The sequence below is a fragment of the Capricornis sumatraensis genome, chromosome 18 (assembly GCF_032405125.1).
Source record: "Capricornis sumatraensis isolate serow.1 chromosome 18, serow.2, whole genome shotgun sequence".
NCBI lineage: Eukaryota > Metazoa > Chordata > Mammalia > Artiodactyla > Bovidae > Capricornis > Capricornis sumatraensis.
The window spans coordinates 9,589,530-9,613,864 of NC_091086.1; the positions used below are offsets into that span (position 1 = coordinate 9,589,530).

Below are 24,335 nucleotides of genomic sequence, written 5' to 3' on the forward strand. Positions count from 1 at the left end.
GGCAGATTCTTTACCATCTAAACCACCCGGGAAGCCTCCCCGACAAGTGTTAGTTGCTCATTTGTGTCTGACTCTTTGCAACCCCATAGATGTCTCTGTCAGTGGATTTCTCCAGGCAGTAATACTGGAGTGGGTAACCATTCCCTTCTCCAGAGGATCTTCCCAACCTGGGGATAGAATCTGGGTCTCCTGCCTGGCAGACATGTTCTTTACCATCTGAGCCACCAGTTCAATCCTTAAATAAAAGTGTAGCTTAGTTTAATTACCTGTATAAATCAATCCGTTCTCCTTCTCTTTTTCCCTCCTTTATTCAATCCCTACCTCCCTCTTTTCTTCCTTGCTAACTTCCCTTCAAACAGCTTTATTGAAGTATAATTTACATATCATAAACTTGACTTGTTTTAAGTGTACAATTTTTTATTTTTGGTAGATTTACAGATCTGTGTAAACATTTCCATCATACCCTCAAAATGCCCATGCTCAATGACAGTTAGTCCTGCTCCCATACCACCAACCTCTAAGCTGTTTTCTGCCTGTATAACGTTCACCTTTTGTGGATATTTCATGTAAATAAAATCTTACCATGTGTAGTTTTTTTATATCTGACTTCTTTCACTTAACAAAATGTTTTTGAGGTTCATCCATGTTGTAGCATGTGTTGATATTTCTTTTTAAATTATAGAATAATATTCCCTTGTATAGGTATGTGATGTCTTGTTATCGTTTCACCATTTGATAGACATTTGGGTAGTTTTTGCTTTTTCTACCACAATGAGTAATGCTACTATGAACATTGACACACAAGTTTTTGTGTGGACATATGTTTTCATTTCTCTTGAATAGATACCTGGGAGTGAAATTGCTGGGTCATAGGTAAGTTCATTCTTAACATTTAAAGAAACCGCACTACTGTGTTTCAAAGTGCCTGTTCCATTTTGTGTTTTTACCAGCAGTGTGTGAAGAGTGCGGGTTTCCCACATCTTCACCTCCTAAATCTTATCTTGATCCTCTCTTGATAGTTTCTTTCTGTATGTATTCTCTCTCAAAATGTTTCTTAAGCTAGCTCTTGAGCTCAAATTTTTGTGTTCACAGCATCTGGAATTGTTTCTCTTAATGAATTTGGAGTTAATATTGAGGTATTTATATTCTCACCTTTTCCCTTAAATAACATGCTAGCCTTTTGGACCAAAGTCCAAAGAGATTCTGAGTCTCAAAGTCCAAAGTATCAAGAGATTGAGTCTTTCCCCTTTTCTTTTATAGTCTTTTTGTGTGTCTTCTAATAGACTTTGTGGCATATTTTTTACTTGACTTCATTTAATCAGTCAAAAAATATTTCATATTAAGTTTCTATAATGTGTAATACTGAAAGTATCAGCCGAATGATCATAAAGTGTGGACTACAAGTTTGGACTTAGTAGAGGTTTTTTTAAAAATTTTATTTATTTATTTTAATTGGAGTCTAATTACAGTTTTGTGGTGGTTTTGCCATACATTGACGTGAATCAGCCACGGGTGTACATGTGTATATGATTTGGCTGGTATTTGAAAACAAGAAACAAACAGACACTCAAACCAAAACAAACTGGCCTCTGACAAGTTTTCACCTCTTTGACTTTCATATTTTTTGCTAAGAAACAATAATAATAGCAATATTTTCATGTTGTTATGAGAGCTACATAAAGCTTTTTTCAGCACTTTTAATTTCTAACTTGTTTCATAAATGCTAAGTATTGTTGTTATTATCATATGGGCATTTGACATGCAAAGAGCCTCTAGTGCATAGCTTTCCAACTTTCTATTAACTTTTGTCTGGGAATTTTTCCAGCTGTTTATTTTGTTCTCCCATGTGTATTTCTGAACATTTCATTTTCTTCTTGGTATGACTTTTCCTTATTATCTTCGGCTGCTGCTGATGAGATTGCTGTTGTTTTGCTTGATTGTTATCACTGGCACTTGCTTATGAAACTGGAATACTATTATAAATCATGTATTGGGTTGGCCAAAAAGTTCATTCAGTTAGTTATTCAATATAGTTCTTGGTGATAATGAAAAATATATCTTTTATTTTACTTAAAATCACACACACTTCTGGCCGACCCAATAATAAGCATAACATGAGAATATGTGAAACATTCAACTAACATAACAGAAATAGAGTCTATTAAATTTTTTTTTTTTTTTTGCCTTAGATAGTAAACGTATTAGCTAGTATCTTTTCTCAAGGTGTTTGGGAGTGGTGCTTGTTGCTATCTACCTTAAATGTGAAACTTGGTTTGTCTCCCATTTGGTTGTTTTTATTTTTGAAGTTACCTTGCCAGTGGTTACTGCTACTAACATATGGATTCCTTATGTCCCTTCTAGGTTTAAAATTTTTCAGGATATTAAAAATAAAAATAATAGAAGTAAATAAATTGATTTTCTTTTATATTCAGGTGACAGTATCATTTTCTCAAGTTTCATCGTGGAAATAAAAAATTATATATAATGAAGTTTAAAAGAACCATATTATTTTAATCCATAGGAGAAACCGCTTAATGCTAGGAAAATCTTTTAATCTAATTTGTGTAAGTGTGTAATTTTAATGTTAATAAAAATTAAGGTTGAAATGTGCCAGTTGTGAGAACTTTTCTTTTTTATGTCACGATTCTCATCATAATTGTCAAGAACAGCTGTTGAAAGTGATCTCGAATTTTGGAGTTGTTTCCATTAAAGCTATTTTTAGTTAAATAGTGAAGTATTTACTTTTTCTTCACTCTTTTCCCAAATTGTATGCTGGCCTTTGAGGCCAAAGAAGAAGTGGAATCTCTTCCTTTTATAACAGTTTTTTCTTCTGTTTTTCTGTTAGACTTTATGGCCTATTTTTGCCTGTTACTCCTCCATCGTAGCTGGAATTTGCTACCCACTGTTAATTATTTTGATGTATAAACTTTATTCTAGGCTTTATTATTCTGTTCATACATTCTTTAACTTATATACTTATTTTATTGCATTGTTTTATTTGTACTTTTTCTGCCCCTTAAACAGCCAGATAGTGTGTAGTCAGTTTTGCTATAACATGACATATGAATTCCTAAAAGTGACTGCGGTGCAGTGTTATATAGTAAAAACCACTGAGCTTATTAGAGAAATGGGGTTATAGAAATAAAATTGAAACCTTTTGTCAGTGACACATGAAAAGGATAGAAGTCAAAAGGCATAGTAGAGCTTACACATGTTAATGACTAAGAAATACTAAATAGTGGACTAAAGATGGGGTTTTATCTTGAAGAAGACTGAAGTTTGTGGAAGTAGGCTTCCAAAGGGTTGCAATTTGTGAGTTATTGCAAAGTGGTAGAAGGAAGGTGGTCTGAAATAGGATGGAAAATAGGATGGAAAATTATAAAACCGAGAGGGATGAGTGAGTCTGGTAACACGCAAGATGAACTGAGATAGCTAGTAGGTACATGCATTTTGAGTATGGCTTGGTTTATTTGACTTGGTTGCAATCTTCTGTATTCACCTAGTGTGTTTTTTTTTTTCTAAATGAAATTATGCAAAAACAAAAGTGACATCTGCATTATACTCATACTGTCCCCTAATATATCAGTTGAATTGGAACAAACTTGCTTTATACAGATAAGCCTTATAGGAAAACTGACTATGTGAGTAAGTACATATCTTAGAGGAAGGGATTAACTTTTTGTCAAAGAATGGGTCATCACTGCCTGTTTTTAGATGATTCATAGTATGTTACTGAAAAGTCCAAATTATGATAGAATATATATATATATATTTTACAGGAAACTACATTCTTAATTATGTGGCATCACAACCCAAGCTGGCTCCCTTTGTTATCCAAGCTTTAATTCAAGTCATAGCTAAAATCACTAAATCAGGGTGGTTTGAAGTTCAGAAAGACCGATTTGTCTTCAGAGAAATTATTGCTGATGTGAAGACGTTTCTTCAGGTAAGAAGGCCTTATTACATTATAAGAACATAAGTAATATTTGTTTGTTTGGAAAACTGCTTTTCTTAAAGCTGTATAGTTTGTTTTGTGGCCACTAGAATGATATTAATTATGATTTATTATTTATCCTCTGGAGCCTGTATTTTTAATTGCCAGGAAAAGAGGATCATGTTGTATTAACTTCCAAGCCTGAAGAATGCAAATTATAATGTTTTGTAGTTTCAAAAATACATATTGTCATTTCTAACTGTATGTGTCTGTGTATTACATATATGGAAACGTATATTTTCATGTATTTTATCTAATTCAATGCTTATTACATCTCTTTGAAGGGAATTACATTTTATAAGTGAGAAACTGAGGCTTAGAAAAGTTAGTTAATTTGTATAGCGTTGCCTAGTGACCTTGTAAAGCATGGTGATAGTACTTCAGCAGGTTTTCTAACTTAAGACACATATTAAAAATTTTTTTACCTTATACCATGTTGAGTCATACTAGGTTCTCAAGAATGTTTTTAACCTAAATGATTAAACTTATACACAAGTTCAGGTATTTGGGCTGGAAAAAGAAGGAAAGAAAAGCTGTGCTGTTTTGTGCTTAGCGGCTCAGTTGTGTCTGATTTCGACCCCGTGGACTGTAGCCCACTAGGCTCCTCTGTCCACGGGGATTCTCCAGGCAAGAATACTGGAGTAGGTACCCTATCCCTTCTGCAGAGGATCTTCCCGACCCAGGAATTGAACCAGGGTTTCCTGCATTGCAGGTGGATTCTTTACCGGCTGAGCTATCAGGGAAGCCCAAATAAAAGCTAGGGAACACTAATTTAAATTGTTCCGGTGATTCCACTTGCCATTCCACACAGTATGTTCCAGGGTTTGATATGGGGAACTTAAATCTGCTCTTTTGTGTTCCTCTGTGCCTATTAGGATGACCATCCTGCCCTGCTCGGTATGATTCAGATACTTAGATTGTTTAGTTCAATTCAGTTGCTCAGTCCGACTCTGCAACCACATGGACTGCAGCACACCAGGCCTCCCTGTCCATCATCAGTCTCAGTTTACTCAAACTCATGTCCTTTGAGTAGGTAATGCCATCCAACCATGTCATCCTCTGTTGTCCCCTTCTCCTCTCGCCTTCAATCTTTGCTGGCATCAGGGCCTTTTCTAATGAGTCAGTTCTTTGCATCAGGTGGCCAAAGTATTGGAGTTTCAGCTTCAACATCAGTCCTTCCAATGAATATTCAGGACTGATTTCCTTTAGGATTGACTGGTTTGATTTCCTTGCTGTCCAAGGGACTCTCAAGAGTCTTCTCCAACACCACAGTTCAAAAGCATCAATTCTACAGTGCTCAGCTTTCTTTATAGTCCCACTCTCACATCCATACATGACTACTGGAAAAACCATAGCCTTGACTAGACAGACCTTTGTTGGCAAAGTAATGTCTCTGCTTTTTAATATGCTGTCTAGGTTGGTCATAACTTTTCTTCTTTTAATTTCATTTCTGCAATCACCATCTGCAGTGATTTTGGAGCCCAAGAAAATAAAGTCTGTCACTGTTTCCTTTGTTTCCCCATCTATTTGCCATGAAGTGATGGAACCAGATGCCATGATCTTAGTTTTCTGAATGTTGAGTTTTAAGCCACCTCTTTCACTGTCCTCTTTCACTTTCATCAAGAGGCTCTTTAGTTCTTTGCTTTCTGCCATGAGGATAGTGTCATCTGCATATATGAGGTTATTGGGATTTCTCCCGGCAATCTTGATTCCAGCTTGTGCTTCATCCAGCCCAGCATTTCTCATGATGTGCTCTTCTGTTCAGTTCAGTTCAATTACTCAGTCGTGTCCGACTCTTTGTGACCCCGTGAATCGCAGCATGCCAGGCCTCCCTGTCCATCACCAACTCCCGGAGTTCACTCAGACTCATGTCCATCGAGTCCGTGATGCCATCCAGCCGTCTCATCCTCGGTTGTCCCCTTCTCCTCCTACCCCCAATCCCTCCCAGCATCAGAGTCTTTTCCAATGAGTCAACTCTTCGCATGAGGTGGCCAAAGTACTGGGGCTTCCGCTTTAGTATCATTCCCTCCAAAGAAATCCCAGGGCTGATCTCCTTCATTATGGATTGGTTGGATCTCCTTGCAGTCCAAGAGACTCTCAAGAGTCTTCTCCAACACCACAGTTCAAAAGCATCAATTCTTCGGCACTCAGCCTTCTTCACAGTCCAACTCTCACATCCATACATGACCACAGGAAAAACCATAGCCTTGACTAGACGGACCTTAGTCGGCAAAGTAATGTCTCTGCTTTTGAATATACTATCTAGGTTGGTCATAACTTTTCTTCCAAGGAGTAAGTGTCTTTTAATTTCATGGCTGCAATCACCATCTGCAGTGATTTTGGAGCCCAGAAAAATAAAAGTCTGACACTGTTTCCACTGTTTCTCCATCTATTTCCCATGAAGTGATGGGACCGGAGCTCTTCGTTTTCTGAATGTTGAGTTTTAAGCCAACTTTTTCACTCTCCTCTTTCACTTTCATCAAGAGGTTTTTTAGCTCCTTCTCACTTTCTGCCATAAGGGTGGTGTCATCTGCATATCTGAGGTTATTGGTATTTCTCCTGGCAATCTTTATTCCAGCTTGTGTTTCTTCCAGTCCAGCGTTTCTCATGATGTACTTTGCATATAAGTTAAATAAGCAGGGTGACAATATACAGCCTTGACGTACTCCTTTTCCTATTTGGAACTAGTGTGTTATTCCATGTCCAGTTCTAACTGTTGCTTCCTGACCTGCATACAGATTTCTCAAGAGGCAGGTCAGGTGGTCTGATATTCCCATCTCTTTAAGAATTTCCCGGTGTTTGTTGTGATTTAAAGATAATGTACTTTTAAATGTGTGGGTTTCCTAGGTGGCACTAGTGGTAAAGATTCTGCCTGCCAATTCAGGAGACATGGGTTTGATCCCTGGGTCAGTAAAATTGCCTGGAAAAGGGCATAGTGACCCACTCCAGTGTTCTTGCCTGGAGAATCCCATGGACAGAGGTACCTGGTGTGCTGCAGTCTGTAAGGTTGCAGAGAGTCAGACATGGCTGAGGTAACCTAGCACACACACACTTTTTCATGTAAATTTTATCCCTGATCACAAGAAAAAGTACTTTAGCTGGTGCTACTAAAGAAGTGGTCTGTTACAAATCTCAAGGAAAAACTGGCAGTTTGGATTAATTGAGAGATGTTCGGTGTTGGCTTATTGGCAATTAGAGGCACTTTGGACTTTCTGAGATGTTATTGCTTATACAGTAACTGTCAAAGTTAATCACTATGTAAGATGTAGTTCCATCATACATTGTAATGCTAGGTACCCCAGAATATGAAACTCTGGACTATACTGCTTCTCTTTTATTCATGTTGTTGAAATCCTGGTTAACAAATATTTGATTATCTAAAACATCAGCGGAGTAAGTGTATTTTTAGCCCTGAGGAGATCTGCTGTAGGACAGAGGAATAGTTTATTCCATAACACATGTGTTTCTCACTTTATAGTTACACATATAATTTTGACTAATGCAGTAGCACCCCTCTCTTGTCATTTACTAAGATTGTACACCGTTCTTCAGCAGTCATTAGTGTAAACAAGAATAGACTTTACATTTCTTTTAAAATAAAGAATGAACTGAAGGAAATTAAATCATTCTTGTTGGCTAGCAGTTTTTAAGCTCCCTTTTCAGTGGCTGGTAAGTTGAGCTTATTGAATTGGGCTTTAGTCTGCTTTTATCAGTTTTGGAAGGCCAGAAGAAGCAGAAAATGTTTTATCTTCAAAGTTTATTTATTACAGTATCACAAAAAAACACTTGCTTTCTGGGTATTATGACCTAACTTAACCTGGAGTCATGAAAAAGACAATTGACTTAATGTTTTAGTACTCCAAAATGATACCCCATGGTTCCTTTGGGTATTAACAGCTTCTTTGAATTTTGTACTAAAAATTATTTTAGGTTTGTGAAATTTTTAATGACCTGAAATTTTGTATGTCTTTTTTCTCTGTTATTGTAACCTTCTTGCTGCCATACTTTTAACACTCATGTGCCTCCTTTCTACATATATATCCAGGAGATAATACTGTTATCTAGGACAGTGCTATTCAGATTGCTGGTCCACAGCGAGATAAGGAGTTTATGTCAAAATAAATATGTCAGTAAATCAACATGGTCCTTACCTCATTGAGAGAGACTTGATATGAAAAAAGTGCCAGCTGAACTAAAGAGTGTACTTAGTGACTATCTGTTTTATATTCTGGTGCAAACTCTTTTGTCATGAGCCAGTATCAAGCCATTCTCAGATCGGAATCTAGTTTGCAGACTACCAGCAGATTCATGGGCCAACAGTTGGTTAGGGAATGACACTGTAAGGAGCAGTGGCCTGGTTTACACAGGAGATGGATGCTTCAGTAATGAGATCTGTAGTTTAGTTCATAGAGTTCAGATTGTCCTAAAGGGCCATGAAGAATTAATGCAAAAATTAAGGGTGTTTCCTTTGTTTTTTCATTCTGAGATAATTTGAATTTAATTATACCTACCCAGTGTTAGTGAAATTCTGTAATAGTTAGAAGGAATGACCAGCTATAAAATTAAGACTTGAAAAGGATCTGTATTGCTTTTTAAAATTATTACACAGTAATTGGATGTTACATTTTTATCTTCATACTCTAGTATGATTTTGTAGTTGGGTAATTTGTTAATAATATGCATATAAAATCTGAATTTTGATTTGAAGGAAGTTATTGAGATTAACTTGGAAGCTGATTATATTAAAACATCATACTATATTGATAGTCATGTATTTATTTACCCAGTGTACTGGACAGTTCACATGCCTTCATTATAGACCCATAGGTAAATGAATACATGTATACTATTAAACAAAATTAAAAGGGCCTAAGTGACCTTACCTGATATTAGGTCAAGGGATTTAAATTAATTTCTAAGCTATTGATTAATTATTTATTGAATGCATCTATCTCAGTAACCTTCAAGCAGATTTATAGAGCTAAAATTGTTTTTTGTTCCTTATTTGTAGTCTTATGAAAATGAAACTCTCGTATTAATATTTTGAGGTTTAGTTTATTGTAAGTCATGCATGCTAAAGATATTTTATAGAGTGTATGCAATTCTAAGTTTTTTCCCACTCAGTTATATATCTACATGTATCCTTCAAAAAATGAACATGAAATTATTTTTATTTGTGGACCTCATATTGATTTTTCTATATATTTTAATAAATATTTTAAGAAAATGTGATGTTTCATAATTTAATTACTTGTAAATATTAACTGGTTTATGCATTAAGAACCAATCATGTGTCTCCATTTAGGCTAAACTTGTTATTTTTTCCAAAGGGTGCTATGGAACACTGCATAATAGGAGTAATAATCCTTTCAGAATTGACTCAGGAAATGAACCTGGTAAGCCTTTCCATCTAATGGTGACATGAAGTTTGCTAAGTAATGCTGTTTCTTTGATGTAAAACTTTGTATTGTATAAAACTGAATAAGCAAGTCTTTTTTTTGGGGGGGGTGTATTTTATTGTTGGGATAACTAAGTGTTGGAACACTTTTATTGTTATTGAAAATAATAACAACAAGTAAAGTACTACAAAGAACAGGAAATTAGACATGGTCCTCTATGGCAGTTGAATAATTGTTCTTTCATATTCCATGTATATAGTAATATACTAATCATACAAATAAATTGTATGCAAAAGTGAAACAAGCCTTTATTCCCTTACAAATAAAAGACAAGCTTTTTGGTGACTTGATTTCTCAATAATCGATACACAGCTGCTGCTGCTAAGGCAGTTCAGTTGTGTCCAACTCTGTGTGCCTCCATAGACGGCACCCACCAGGCTCCCCCGTCCCTGGGATTCTCCAGGCAAGAACACTGGAGTGGGTTGCCATTTCCTTCTCCAATCATGAAAGTGAAAAGTGAAAGTGAAGTTGCTCAGTCATGTCCGACTCTTTGTGACCCCATGGACTGCAGCCTACCAGGCTCCTCCGTCCATGTGATTTTCCAGGCAAGAGTACTTGAGTGGGGTGCCGTTGCCTTCTCCGGAATACACAGCAGGACTCATCAAAAAACAAGCTACTTGGCATTCACTTGCTAGCTTGAGTTTTCACCCTGTAAAAGCAGAATTTGCAGAAGTTACACTTCCCCCGACCAGTGCCTTTATGAACTCAGCAGTTGAGCACATCCTCACCTGCTTTTGTTTTTAACATGGTTCCAAACAGAACAAAAGAAGTTGTTTTATATGGAATAATGTTATAATAGAGGAAAATGTAGTGTTTATATTTAAGAAGTACAGCTGGCATACAATATTATGTTAGTTTCAGGTGTAAAATACAGTGATTTGATGTGTGTGTGTGTGTGTGTGTGTATATATATATATATATGAATTGATGATCACCACTTAAGTCTAGTAAGCATCGGTTGCCATACAGAGCAATTAAAATATTTTTGACTATTCCTCATGCTGTACATTATATCCCTGAGACTTATTAATTACTCGAAGTTTGTACCTCTTAATCCACTTTACCTATTTATCCAACTCCCAGACCCCATCTCTGGCAACCACCAGTTTGTTCTCTGTGTCTATGAGTCTTTCTGCTTTGTTTTCTAAATTCCACATGTAAGTGAAATCATACAATATTTGTCTTTCTCTGTCTGACTTATTTCACTCAGCATAATACCCTCTAGGTCTACCCATGTTACTGCATACAACATGATTTCATTCTTTTTAAATGGCTGAGTAATACTCCATTGTGTATGGAATTCCAAGAGTATGTGCCACATACTCTTTATTCATTGATCTATTGATAAACACTTCCATATCTTGGCTATTGTAACTCATGTTTTCTTTGGATAAATACCCAGAAGTGGAATTGCTGGATCATATGGTAGTTCCATTTTTAATTTTTTGAGGACCCTCCATATTGTTTTCCATAGTGGGTGTATTAGTTAACATTCCCACCAACAGCACAAGGGTTCCCCTTTTTTCACGTCCTTGCCAATGCTTGTTATCTGTTGTCTATTTAATAATAGCCATTCTGAGAAATGTGAAGTGATATCTCATTGTGGTTTTGACTTGCATTTCCCTGAAGATTAGTGATGCTGAACATCATCTTGTATGTCTGTTGGCTATCTGTATGTCTTCCTTGGAAAAATATCTTTTCATGTACTAGGCCTATTTTTTATTCAGATTGTTTTTGGTACTGAAGGTAGGGAAGTTTTTAGCAATTATGGCTTCAAGTATGTTATGTGCTCTTTTCTTTCTCTCTTCTCCATCTGGGGCCCCTATAATAATGCAAATGTTAATACACTTGTGGTTGTCTTAGAAGTCCCTTAAACTATCTCATCTTTTAAAAATTCTTTTTTCTTTTACCTGTCCCAGTTGGGTTGTTTCCACTCCTCTGGCTTCCAGATTGCTCATCCATTCTTTTGCTTCCTCTAATCTGCTGTTGATTCACTCTAGTGTATTTTTCTTTTCAGATATGGTATTCTTCAGTTCTGATCGGTTCTTTTTTTATATTTTCTATTTCTTTGTTGAAGTTCTCACTGAGTTCATCCATTTGTCTCCCAATTTTGGTGAGCATCTTTTTGACTGTCACTTTGAACTCTTTATCTGGTAAGTGCTTATCTCCATTTTGTTTAGTTCCTTTTCTGGGGTTTTGTCTGATTCTTTCATTTGGAAGGTAACCCCTCATCTCTTCATTCTGTCTAACTGTGTTTGTTTCTGTGTAGTAGGTGTATCAGCTACATCTCCTGGTCTTGAGACAGTGGTCTTCGATAAAAGGTGTTTTGTGGGGCCCGCTGGCTCAGTCTGCCGGGTCACTGGAGTCAGTTGCTCTGGGCGCTCTATCTCCCCTCTGTGGGCTGCATGTGCCCTCCTGTTGTGGCTGACCTGGGATTGCTGCGGGGGTGCTGGCTTTGGGGGCTGGTCCTGACCCAGCTGGCCGAGAGGGCTGCCTGTGAATGCTGTAGGTAGGCTGATGTGCTGATACTGTGGTTTTCTCATTGTTTCCTCTCAGGGAGCACATGATGTGATTTACATTTGGTCACTTGACAAGGTGGCCTCTACCAGGCTTCTTCAATTGTAAATTTATTCTTTTCTCCTTTGTAAGTAATAAATATTATGTGGGGAGATACTTTAAACTGTGAAAATACCTTATTAATACCTCATTAAATTTTTAATTTTTTCATTTGTTGTTTCTATCAGCACAGATTCCTGGTTTCCAACTTTATTTAATATGTTATAGTTTGTTAATAACATTATATTTTGATGCTCAAATTTTCCCAAATTTGGCCATTAGAAACCCTTTCAAACTGACATTTCTGTTCATTTGACATTTACTCACCATCCTTCAGGAGAAGGCAATGGCACCCCAATCCAGTACTCTTGTCTGGAAAATCCCATGGACAGAGAAGCCTGGTGGGCTGCAGTCCATGGGGTCACTGAGTCGGACATGACTAAGCGACTTCACTTTCACTTTTCACTTTCGCGCATTGGAGAAGGAAATGCAACCCACTCCAGTGTTCTTGGCTGGAGAATCCCAGGGACGGGGGAGCCTGGTGGGCTGCCGTCTATGAGGTCACACAGAGTCGGACACGACTGAAACGACTTAGCAGCAGCAGCACCATCCTTTGGACATTTCCTTACTTCCTGTTGCAGGGTGTTCCAGGCTTATCTTGTGTAGAACCAAGTACATACCTTTTCAGAAAAAGCTTCAAGTTCTGAAGCTTTTATGGCTTTATGATAAAAAATACATGGCTTCTGCAGAGACATTTTGCTCAGCCTAATTTTAGAGCATTAACAATTTCAACTATCATTTCTTAAGTACTTCTGAACCAGGCAATAGGGAAATCTACAATCCATAATGAAAATAAAATATTATAGTTGTCAAATGTGAGCCACGTAAATTCATGCAGGATCAGTAACAGGATGTGTCTTTTAAGAAGAAGATCTAAACTTGAGACTTCCAAAAAATTTAGAATTATATGTTGTCTTGCTTTTGTAACAGCTGAGACTGCTTATTTCACTAAATTCTCAAAAGTAACCTATATTCACATATGAGAAAATTAAAGTTTATAGGCACACCATATCTCTAAATGGGCTTCCCGGTGGCTCAGTGGTAAAGAATCTGCCTGCAATGCAGGAGACTGCAGGAGACCCAGGTTTGATCCCTGGGTCAGGAAGAGCCCCTGGAGGAGGGCGTGGCAACCCACTCCAGTATTCTTAAGGCATAGTTTTACAGTAGAAAATGGATACATAATCCCTCTTCTCAAAAACATTGGACATCTAAATGAGTAACTCAAGTAGAATGTATTTGTTGTTGCTATAGTTGTTGTAGTTGCTAAGTCATGTGCCTAGAAGGTAACTCTGAAATAAGACCTGGATTTGTGGTTTCGCTTTATTGCCCACTACTTTGCTCAGTGTGTTTAAACTTACATATCACTATCTGTAAAGTGAGAATGACACTCTGTGAAGGTCTCACTATGATTAGTCAGGTGAATGACTAGCAGAAGTCCTAGTATGTACAGGTGCTCAGTAAACCCAGGGTTCTTCCCTCTGCATTATAGGTGTGCATGCTGTGCTAAGTTGCTTCAAGTGATGCCTGACTCTTTGCGACTTATTGACTGTGGTCCTTCAGGCTCCTCTGTCCATGGGATTCTCCAGGCAAGAATACTGGAGTGGGGCTCTTCCCAACCCAGGGATTGAACCTGGGTCTCCTGCGTCTCCTGCGTTGCAAGGTGGATTCTTGACCACTGGGCCACCGAGAAGCCCATTTACAGATATGGTGTGCCTGTGAACTTTAATTTTCTCATATGTGAATATAGGTTAGTTTTGAGGATTTAGTGAAATGATATGTGAAGGGGACATAAGTTGAGATTGTATAATGATATGCTGCTGCTGCTACTAAGTTGCTTCAGTCATGTCTGACTCTGTGCGATCTTAGACAGCAGCCCACCAGCCTCCCCCGTCCCTGGGATTCTCCAGGCAAGAGTACTGGAGTGGGGTGCCATTGCCTTCTTCAATGCATGAAAGTGAAAAGTAAAAGTGAAGTCGCTCAGTTGTGTCCGACTCTGTGCAACCCTAGACGGCAGCCCACCAGGCTCCCCCGTCCCTGGGATTCTCTAGGCAAGAGTACCGGAGTGGGGTACCATTGCCTTCTCCAGTGCATGAAAGTAAAAAGTGAAAGTGAAGTTGCTCAGTCGTGTCTGACTCTTCGCAGCCTCATGGACTGCAGCCTACCAGGCTCCTCCGTCTATGGTATTTTCCAGGCAAGAGTACTGGAGTGGGGTGCCATTGTCTTCTCCGAATAATGGTATATGTTATTACTAATTTGTATTGAGAAATGTTTTTATATATTGAGGGAAACTGAAGAAACATACCTATTAAAAGACATGGACGTTTGATTTTAAAAAAGGGAGAAATGCTGCAAATGCTAATTTGAATATTGCATAGTGGATAGAGATCCCAGTAACTGCTTTCTGTAATCACTTTGAACTTCTGTTATGTTTCATGTTCTGTGAGTAAGTGTGGCATCTAAGTATAGTGTGATGGAGCTTAGGAAGTATCAGATAATCAATTCTGATCCCACTGCTTTTTTCAAATATAAACGTCAGTAAGGAAAATGGTTTATTTTCATTTTTCAGGTAGCAAAAGGAATGCTATAGCAACTGTTGCCTGTGGTATTAACAAATCATTAGAGTATCAGAGTTCAGTTTTGTTTGCTGTTTCCTGGTGATAAATGAAAATATTCAGTTCAGTTCAGTTCAGTTGCTCAGTCGTGTCTCACTATTAATGGTATTACTATCATACTTTTTGCCATATTATATTTTAGATTAGAGGCTCAACAGCTATTCTTGGTAAACTTATTCTTAAAAATTACTTATTATTAACTAGTAAAATATTCAGAAGGAATATACTGTGGCTTATGTAATAAATCAAATTTCTGACTATTTATAATTTCTGCCTTGGGATTTTTTTAAAGAATATCAAAATATATGAATCAGTGACATACGCATCTGGTATATATAGAAATATCACTTTCATATGGAAGAATTTTCTGCAGCTGATTCAGTTTACTGATTCACAGAAAATAAGAATTTTAAGATTATCTTAGAGATTTTTCTTTTTATAGATGAAGTCTGAGGATCAGGGAGGTTGTTTCTTGCCCAGTGCAAAATATGGATGTCTCAGGAGTTGATAGTATCTATTATTTTATAATGTGTGTTTATAATGCCTCTGAAATATGATTTATTCTTGTTTTTGATTTTAGGATCTGTAGAGTTTGCAGAAAAAGCACTGAATTAAAACACTCCAGAAACATGGGGTGCTGATTGTAGCTCTGCCATTATTAGCTCTTTGAGTGAAAGTGCAAGTGAAGTCGCTCAGTCATGTCTGACTCTTCGCGACCCCGTGGACTGCAGCCTACCAGGCTCCTCCGTCCATGGGATTTTCCAGACCAGACTACTGGAGTGGGTTGTCATTGCCTTCTCCTAACTCAAGCTCTTTGAGTAACCTTGAACAAATAACTTACCCTTGCAGATTTTTGAAAGCTCTTTTAGCCCTATACTTTATGATTATTTGATCATTAATTTCATTCTTTTTCTTACATAGTGAATTTTTTCTTTGCTGTTTGGTAAGTCTGGTTAAATACATTCATCTTGAACTTTTTAGGTTGATTATTCTAGACCTTCAGCAAAACACAGGAAAATAGCTACCTCATTTCGTGACACTTCTCTCAAAGACATTTTAGTGCTAGCATGCTCTCTTCTAAAAGAGGTAAGTTAATAATTGAGCATCCTGTTTCAGAAGAATTTCAGATGAATTCCCCGGTACCCCATTCTGCCTTTTGAGGAGTTATTGTGGATACTTTTAAGTACAGTTGTTGTTCAGTTGCTAAGTTGTATCTGACTGTGACCCCATGAAGAACAGTAGGTATGCACAAATCTAAACAGTTCCAAAAATTCACTTTTATTTAATAGAGATATAATAAAGTAGGATCCAAAGGTAGTTTGGTAACTTGTCTTTGGATAGTAGTTTCTTTGTTTTCTTACTGTACATTATTGCAGAAACTAATTGAGACTTTTGAGAGGGGTCGGGATTGTTCTCCAGAAGCTTACGACTGTCCCCCCACATTCAAACAGCCTCTGAGAACCTTTGTTAGCTGAATGTGTATCATTTATTCATGAAGTCCCCCTACTTTTTCTTGAAGAATATTGTATTTTCAGTTTGTTCCAATTGCTCCTTTGAGCTAATGAATCCTGTACATTTATACATTTGTGCTGTGTAAAGTATTTGTCCTAAAGTTGCTTCTCACAACTGTAAAAGGTGACCTCCATTTTGCATTAAAATATGAAAGGTTCTTATCCCCATTTTACAATATTAAGTTTGAGAATAGTCTATTACCGCAACATCCCTTTGCAATTTCTTTTCTTTTTTCTTTCTTTCTTTTTTTTTTTTAACTAATTTTAATTTGGCACTGAAGTTATTTAAATTAGGTTGAGTAAAAATTATTAATTGATATATTTCATAATATTTTATTTGACTTTGAATTTTTTTCAGATATTGGCCAAGCCTTTAAACCTTCAGGATCAGGATCAACAAAATCTAGTAATGCAAGTCTTGAAACTGGTTCTCAACTGCCTTAACTTTGACTTCATTGGCAGTTCAGCAGATGAATCTGCAGATGATCTTTGCACAGTACAGATTCCAACAACTTGGAGAGCAAGTAAGAAGAAAGCTTAGTGTAAGGAATGGTCAGCATAAAAGACATAGGATTAAGCAGTATTGTTGCCTTATGTGCGATTATCTGTTTTTCCTTGGCGATCAAAAAGGTTAAAAAATTGTAACCCAAAGTAGCTGCTGATACCAGTTTGAAATGTTTTCCTCAGTTTAATTCATAGTAACCTCATATTTTGATTTTGGAAAAAACACAGCTCTATTGTTGGAGGAAAATAAGTTTAGGTAGGGAAAAGAAGAGTTCTGTTTTCAAATTTGCAGATAAACAGTAGGAGAGGGTATAACACTTGGCAAGAGATATCATCATATTTTTCAAGCTTATGAAGAGAGTGAATTAGAGTAGCTAACTTAGCAAAGCAGAATTGCAATTTACTTTTTTACAGAGAGGGATACCAAAAAAGAGCAAATGCATATGCTCTTACTCATCCCAGAAAGATGATGACAATAGGGTTTTCCTGTTGAAGTCACAGGTGGGGAATGGGGCTGATAGGGCTTGGTGAAGAGTCTGTGTTCTGGACGAACACCCCCTGGGACCTTCTTTACCATCTATGCTGCTCTGTGACTGCCCTTTTCCCTTCTCTAAGTACACTTCCCTCTCAATTCCCAAGACCAAAGCCTTTTTCCTTGAGAAATTAAACTGGAGAGGTTTCATATTCCAGGGTATCAGATACAGTAGAGAAGGACCATACATTTGGTAAAAACTTCTAATATGGAAATTAGCGACTAAAACAATTAAAAGGAACTTAGTATCTTGATAGTGGTGATAAATGCATGGACCAACATATGTTGTAAAAATTGCGCAGACTAAATACACACACCAACACACACAAACACCCACACAAATACGTGTAATACTGGGAAAGCCAAATAAGACTGGTGGATTTTATCAATGTGCTTTCTTGATTGTAATATTGTGCTTTAGTTTTGTAGCAACTTACCATTTGGGGAAACTGGGTGAATAAAACATAAGATCTCTTTGTATTATTCCTTGTAATTGCATATGAATCTGATTATCTCAAGAAACATTTTTAAAGGGGAGAGTTAATAGAAACAAAGTGAAGAGTAGAAATAGATTTCCAAAAGGGTTAATTAATATCCTCAGAGAGATTAAGAAAAGGTAATGCATTCCTGAAACATGGAACAGAATATTGTTTCAAAAACAGAAGTTCTGAGACTGTTCCAAATGTAAAAGTTGCCAAAATAAAACATTCAGTAGAAGAGTTGGAAGATAAAGTTAAGGAAATATCCTAGAAAACAGAATGAAAAAAAGCAGGAAGAGATTTATAGGAGGAAAAAAATATAAGAATATTACAGTATGAAACTAGGAGGCTTGGCATCTATTAGGAGTTCAGGAAAGGACAGGAAAAAGCAGAAGGAAATTTGCAAACAATAACAAAATTTCTCAGCACTGAGACACATAAATATTCAGATTGAAAGATCCAATAAGTACCCACCATAATGAATGAAAAAAAAATATACTAAACTTCATAATCATGACATTTCAGAATAAAAGTGATAAAGAATATCCTAAACTCTACCAGAAACAAAGTCACCTATAAAGGACTGGAATCAAGAATAGTATTAGACTTCTCAACAGTAGCACTGGAAGCTAGAGGGCAATGGAGTAATATCCCCAGATTTCTGAGGGAAAATAATTTTCAAACTACACTGAAATTATCAAGTATAAGAGAATAAAAATATTTTCAGACATGTAAATTATTCTGAAATTTATCCCTTATGTGCTTGCTCTTAGGAGTCTACTTGATACAGAAGCCAAGAAAATAGAGGATATGGGGTTTTGGAAAGCTTTAATACAAGATAACAGTCGGCAGACATAAGATAATTATGTAACACATTTGGGAACAGTCAGTCTCAGTTGAAGAAGGCTCTGGGAGGAAGGGTGGGAAAATGGAAATGGAAGTGTTTTAATGTTATTGACCATGTGGAAAATAGCATGAAGAACGTTTTACACATCTGTCAGAGCATTTGGAAAGAATTAGTGACGGATGTCCATCTATACAACTAAGTGCAAAAAAGATGGTATGACTAAATCCAGGGAGTGTGAGAAATGTGATAGAGTCATAGTTTACTTGGCTCAGCTGTCAGAATTCTTTACGTAGTCATTTTAGAATTCTTTACGTAGTCATAACAAACACGTAGAATTGATTTAATCTCAAATTGTTATAATAGTAGATGGATTTTTGAGAGGATGGTTTGTAGGAGGAGTGGTGGGAGTAGAGGGGTGAGTGATTGGACATTCACTGTAACAAGTTCATTGGATATCTAAAAACAGTCAAATGAAAACAGTACATATAGCATGACCTTTGGAAACGTATTTAAATACAGCTAAGAGTTGAAAGGGAGAATGGAGTAGGGGACAGCTGTTTTTTATTGTATACTTTTTAGTACTGTTTACTTTTTGATATTGTTTGAATTTTTAAATGTTTATGTTATTTTAATATAAATGAAAATAGTGAGATGGTTCTCTCAGTGAGAACTGTAAATGCTACATAGAAATAAGGAGCATCTGATCTAATTCTATCTTTGCATTATTTCCATCTTTCAAAGAGAAATAGCTAGGAATTTAAAAGGAATTAGCCTAACTAGAAATAAAGATTGGCCACATGCTGAGGTCTTAGAGGTCTTGGTTTGTATGATAATGTCTTACTGTGCTAAATATCACTGAATGAAAAGTAATGGTGTTAGATTTTTTTTTTCAGTTTTCCTGGAACCAGAAACATTGGATCTTTTCTTTAATTTGTATCATTCACTTCCACCACTCCTATCTCAGTTAGTAAGTAAAACTCATTCATTATTTCATTTAAAAGTACCTGTGATATTTATCTCAGGGTGGTACATATTTACTTTATTTATATTCTTGATTGAGTTTACCTCTCATAAGAAATTCTTAACATCATCTATCTGGGATTTGTATTGCTTAACCTATTTGTCAACTTCTACTTATAGTCTATAGTTCCTGCCATTTCACTGGTGAGCCCAAAACCCATAACTGGTGATTTAGTTCGTGCCCATAGCCAAGACAACCTATCAACCTCTAAAGATCTTTTTTCCTACTCAGTCCCCAGCTCTTCTTCTGGTACTCAGTCTAGCAGTTTGCCACACCACCTCGTACTTTCCCTTCTCTTAACCTCTTTCCAGCTCTTTCTTCACTGCATGACTCCATGTCAGGCTTGCCATGCAGCCCCATCAGATGTCTCCAAATGAGAAACCAGGGGGATCTGCTCACTTGGTTTTATGTTCATCACTCCAGTTGTTCATTTTCTTTTTTGAATCAAGTTCTATTGTGTGCTAAAAAAATCAGACTCTTTGGTTACACAGAAATTTGAGATTCTGGATTCCATCTTTGTGTTATCTAAAATAGAGACCAGGCAAAATTGAAAAAAAAAGAAAAAGTCGTCACTTTAATATCTAAACTTGTAGAAGTAAAATTGGAGGATTCTTATATTGTCATTTCCTAAAAAAAAAAAAAAGGTTTGATTTAAAGTACATATGAGCAGTATGTTTGTTTAGGTATGTCATTGCCTAGAAGGGAGGAATAGGTTGGCAAAAACACTGCCCCCTCTCCTTCTTAAAAACATGCTTGCTCTCAAAACGAGGGTTTTATTAAGGGAGTTGTTTTTAAACTGGTTTTCACAGGACACTAATGTTTCTATGTGGTACCACAGAACTTCAGCCTTCTGTAGTTGTTTAAAAAAAACATGGTTTCATGTTATGTTTACAGTCATGTTTAGGGATAAAACAAACAAGCTGCTGGTGCCTAAAAAGTAGAATGGAAAACTGCTTTAAGAGAATGTTGCTAACATTTATTGTGCATGCCCTATCATATGATTCTTATCTCACTTCATTCTCACAGTGGCCCTGCAAGGTGAGTATTGTTATCTTCATTATGTAAACAAGTCAACAGACCCAGAATGGCATAATGACTTTCTTAAGGAGAGTGAACTAAATTTTAGAGCTGAGGTTCAAACTCAGTGGTTTTGGCCCTAAACCTCTACATATTTTTAATTGTGTTAGTATCAGAAAGAAGTTTTGTTTTTTGGGATGTTTGTTTGCTTGTGTTTTTTGTTTTTAACATTAAGGACTGTGAAAAACTGAGTAACATCTAAACTGATTTTTTTGTCCCTATTCTCATCCTTGCCTTGAGAGCCAGACATTTTATGTGAAATCGCCTAACTGAAATATTTAAATTTTGACAGATAATTCTATTTTTTTTATAAGTTGGCAGATATACATATGTGGACCAAAACAAAACATATGTGGGCCAGTTTGGGGCCTCTCAATTAATAAATGAAAGGCTTCAGTGAATTCCAGTAGGAGAATTAAGAACCTGAGTAGTGAAATTGTCTGATAAAATATTAACTTAAAGAAGATAACTAGGCCACTGGTAGATAGTCTGTGGGAATTTTTATAGGCTATCTAACTCTCTCAGGAACATGTTCCAAATTGTTCTCAAGATATTAATAAATGGTGTGGGCAAGATGGTCTGTCACCAGATATATTTGGGACATGCTAGATTAAATAAAGTTCCAGATTTTTTCCTACTTACAGGATACTGCAGAGCATTTTGTGTAGTATTTCCTAAACATATTTTGGAACAACACGATGTTTTCATTTTTTCATGTTGATGAAGCACCTGGTTCATCAGTTTACAAAGGTTTAGGCAGCAACAGCAACTGGGAGCCTTTTGAGTGTATTTAGATCCTGGCTCTGCTCTGGTGTATCTAATATATACAAAAATATTAGAGGAATTTTATATACAAATAGAAATTCTAGTGGTGAGATTGAAGATTTATGGATGGTGGTAATTGATGATATTTAGTTTACATTGTTTTGGGGATTCTATAATGCTTTTTCATCATTAAAATTTTTAAAATTTTAATGTAAAAACTAGTGTTCCTTTCGTGTGGCCATAGTTACTTTTAAAGTTGAGATGAATTGTTGCTCCTTTTTTTAGGCACTTTCCTGTTTAGTTCAGTTTGCTTCTACAAGAAGGTCCTTATTTAGCAGTCCTGAACGTGCCAAGTACCTTGGTAATTTAATTAAGGGAGTAAAAAGGATACTTGAAAACCCTCAGGTATTTATGAAATAATTTAATTAACATTACCATATATAAATACAGTTTTTCTGCTGAAAGGTGCATAATAAACTTGTGACATGGTTATGATCCTGGAAGAAGATACATATCATAGTCTTCTTTCTTAGCTCTCATCTGTAGTATAAATGGGCATTTTTTAAAAGAGCATGTTTTGCTGACTGATGTCTGTGTTGTTTTTATTTTTCCCATAGGAATAGAAGTTGCATATTTTATTATGCTTCTGCTTTTTACCATTGTGTTTTGCTTGTGCTTCTTAAATTACTGAAGTGATTAGAGTTATATCTGTATTCTAAACTAGAAGGCAGTATAAATCTGGATGTTAATATTGAAATAAGTGGCTTTAAATTATGAAATAATATCTTTTTGTCCTCATGTGAGCAGTAAGAGTTTGTAGATTTTTAAATCTACTCTCTATGTTAACTGCAAATCTTCAATGGCAATATTCATTTCAGAGAATTGCAAAGCCATTATTAATTAGTGATTTTCGCTGTCTGGATAAAATTTGTTTCATATTAGTTTTTGGTTTAAAATATCTGTAGTGAAAGTACAGAAATTAAAAGATTAAATGATGATTTAAGGCGGTTTATCTAAGTCTTTTGGCTGTTAATAACTTTTGAGAGAGACAAACTTCTCAAACTATAAAGATAGTAATACATATCCTGTCTTCAAGGGGCTCCCTGGGGACACCTTTCTTGGTCTTTCGTTTTAATCTGTCCTTCTCCCAGAGTTACTTCTATATATTACAGTACTTTTGTTAAACCTTCTGCTGTACATTGCAGCAGTTTATATGAATGATTTAGGGACAGGGAGTTGCTTGAGGACATCATACCTGTGGATACTCAATAAATACTTGTTGAATTAAAATGTATTTCTGTTATTTGTGTGTACACATTTAATCTAAGTGTAGTGGTATTGCTCTTTGCTAGGATTTCAAGAGCCATTCTTATTTTCCATCTTACATATTTTTCAGTTCTTGTACTGATTTCTGTTTAACCCATAATACACACATACACACTTTCTCTCTCGGTCTCTCACTTCTCTCTCATGCAAATTTTTTGGGTAATATAATGGTTACCAAACATTATGACTTAGTCATCATCCGAAGCCTCTACTATGAATTCCTTATTATTAATTATTTATGACAACATTAAGCCCGGTGGGAATCATTTTTTTAAAATTGATACCTACCCAGTTGATGCAAAGTGCAGTAAGTACCCATGAAAACACTGAGACTTAGTAAAGTACTCTTGGAATTTTATTGATGGTGATTAGTTTGGTTTATTTTAAAATTTTTTAAATAGCCTTTCTTTTTGTCTCATAATTTAGGGTTTGTCTGATCCAGGTAATTATCATGAATTTTGTCGATTTTTGGCTCGTTTAAAGACAAATTATCAGCTGGGAGAACTAGTTATGGTGAAAGAATATCCTGAAGTTATCAGATTGATTGCCAATTTTACCATTACTAGTCTACAGGTGAGTAAAAATACATAGTTGATGCTAAACTGTAAATAGAATACTTTCTCTTTTTTTTAATTTTAATTTTTACTTTATTTTACTTTACAATACTGTATTGGTTTTGCCATACATTGACATGAATCCGCCACGGGTGTACATGAGTTCCCAATCCTGAACCCCCTCCCACCTCCCACCCCATCTCTCTGGATCATCCCCGTGCACCAGCCCCAAGCATCCTGTATCCTGCATCGAACATAGACATGTTTCAGTGCCATTCTCCCAAATCATACCACCCTCTCCCTCTCCCTCAGAGTCCAAAAGTCCGTTCTATACATCTGTGTCTCTTTTGCTGTCTCGCATACAGGGTTATCATTACCATCTTTCTAAATTCCATATATATGTGTTAGTATACTGTATTGGTGTTTTTCTTTCTGGCTTACTTCACTCTGTATAATCGGCTCCAGTTTCATCCATCTCATTAGAACTGATTCAAATGTATTCTTTTTGATGGCTGAGTAATACTCCATTGTGTATATGTACCACAGCTTTCTTATCCATTCATCTGCTGATGGACATCTAGGTTGTTTCCATGTCCTGGCTATTATAAACAGTGCTGCAATGAACAATTGAAAATAGAACTGCCATATGATCCAGCAATCCCACTGCTGGGCATACACACCGAGGAAACCAGAATTGAAAGAATACTTTCTTGATAAGATTTGGTAGGGATTTTTAAAAAAACATCGATTAAAGTACTTTGCTAAAAGTATTCATTGCAAGATTTTAGGAAAAAGTTCTTTGTAACAAATTTTATAATAATAATTTAGAGGCCATCTAATCTAATAATTAAAGAGTGAATTGAGAACTGTGACAAAATCTATGTGGAGAAATAAAGTTTTACAGATTAGTTTTTGGGAAAATTCTTTTTATAAGTTTGGGGAGAAGTTTTAAAACCATATTTTCCACATGATATCAGCTCTGTTAAAAAATATTCATGGAAAGAAGATAAGAAGGATGTTCACAGAGATTTAAAGTTT

The 24,335-nt window shown here is 36.2% G+C and overlaps 1 protein-coding gene across 1 annotated transcript in view; it reads left to right on the forward strand.

The window, feature by feature from the left end:
• Positions 1 to 24,335, forward strand: part of RANBP17 (RAN binding protein 17) — a 364,064-nt gene that overhangs the window by 18,783 nt on the left and 320,946 nt on the right. The window contains exons 4-10 of the mRNA XM_068990796.1: positions 3,780 to 3,946; positions 9,325 to 9,390; positions 15,663 to 15,767; positions 16,551 to 16,716; positions 19,448 to 19,521; positions 21,703 to 21,822; positions 23,170 to 23,316. Coding sequence (XP_068846897.1) covers positions 3,780 to 3,946; positions 9,325 to 9,390; positions 15,663 to 15,767; positions 16,551 to 16,716; positions 19,448 to 19,521; positions 21,703 to 21,822; positions 23,170 to 23,316 — 845 coding nt within the window. The remainder of the gene's footprint in view (positions 1 to 3,779; positions 3,947 to 9,324; positions 9,391 to 15,662; positions 15,768 to 16,550; positions 16,717 to 19,447; positions 19,522 to 21,702; positions 21,823 to 23,169; positions 23,317 to 24,335) is intronic.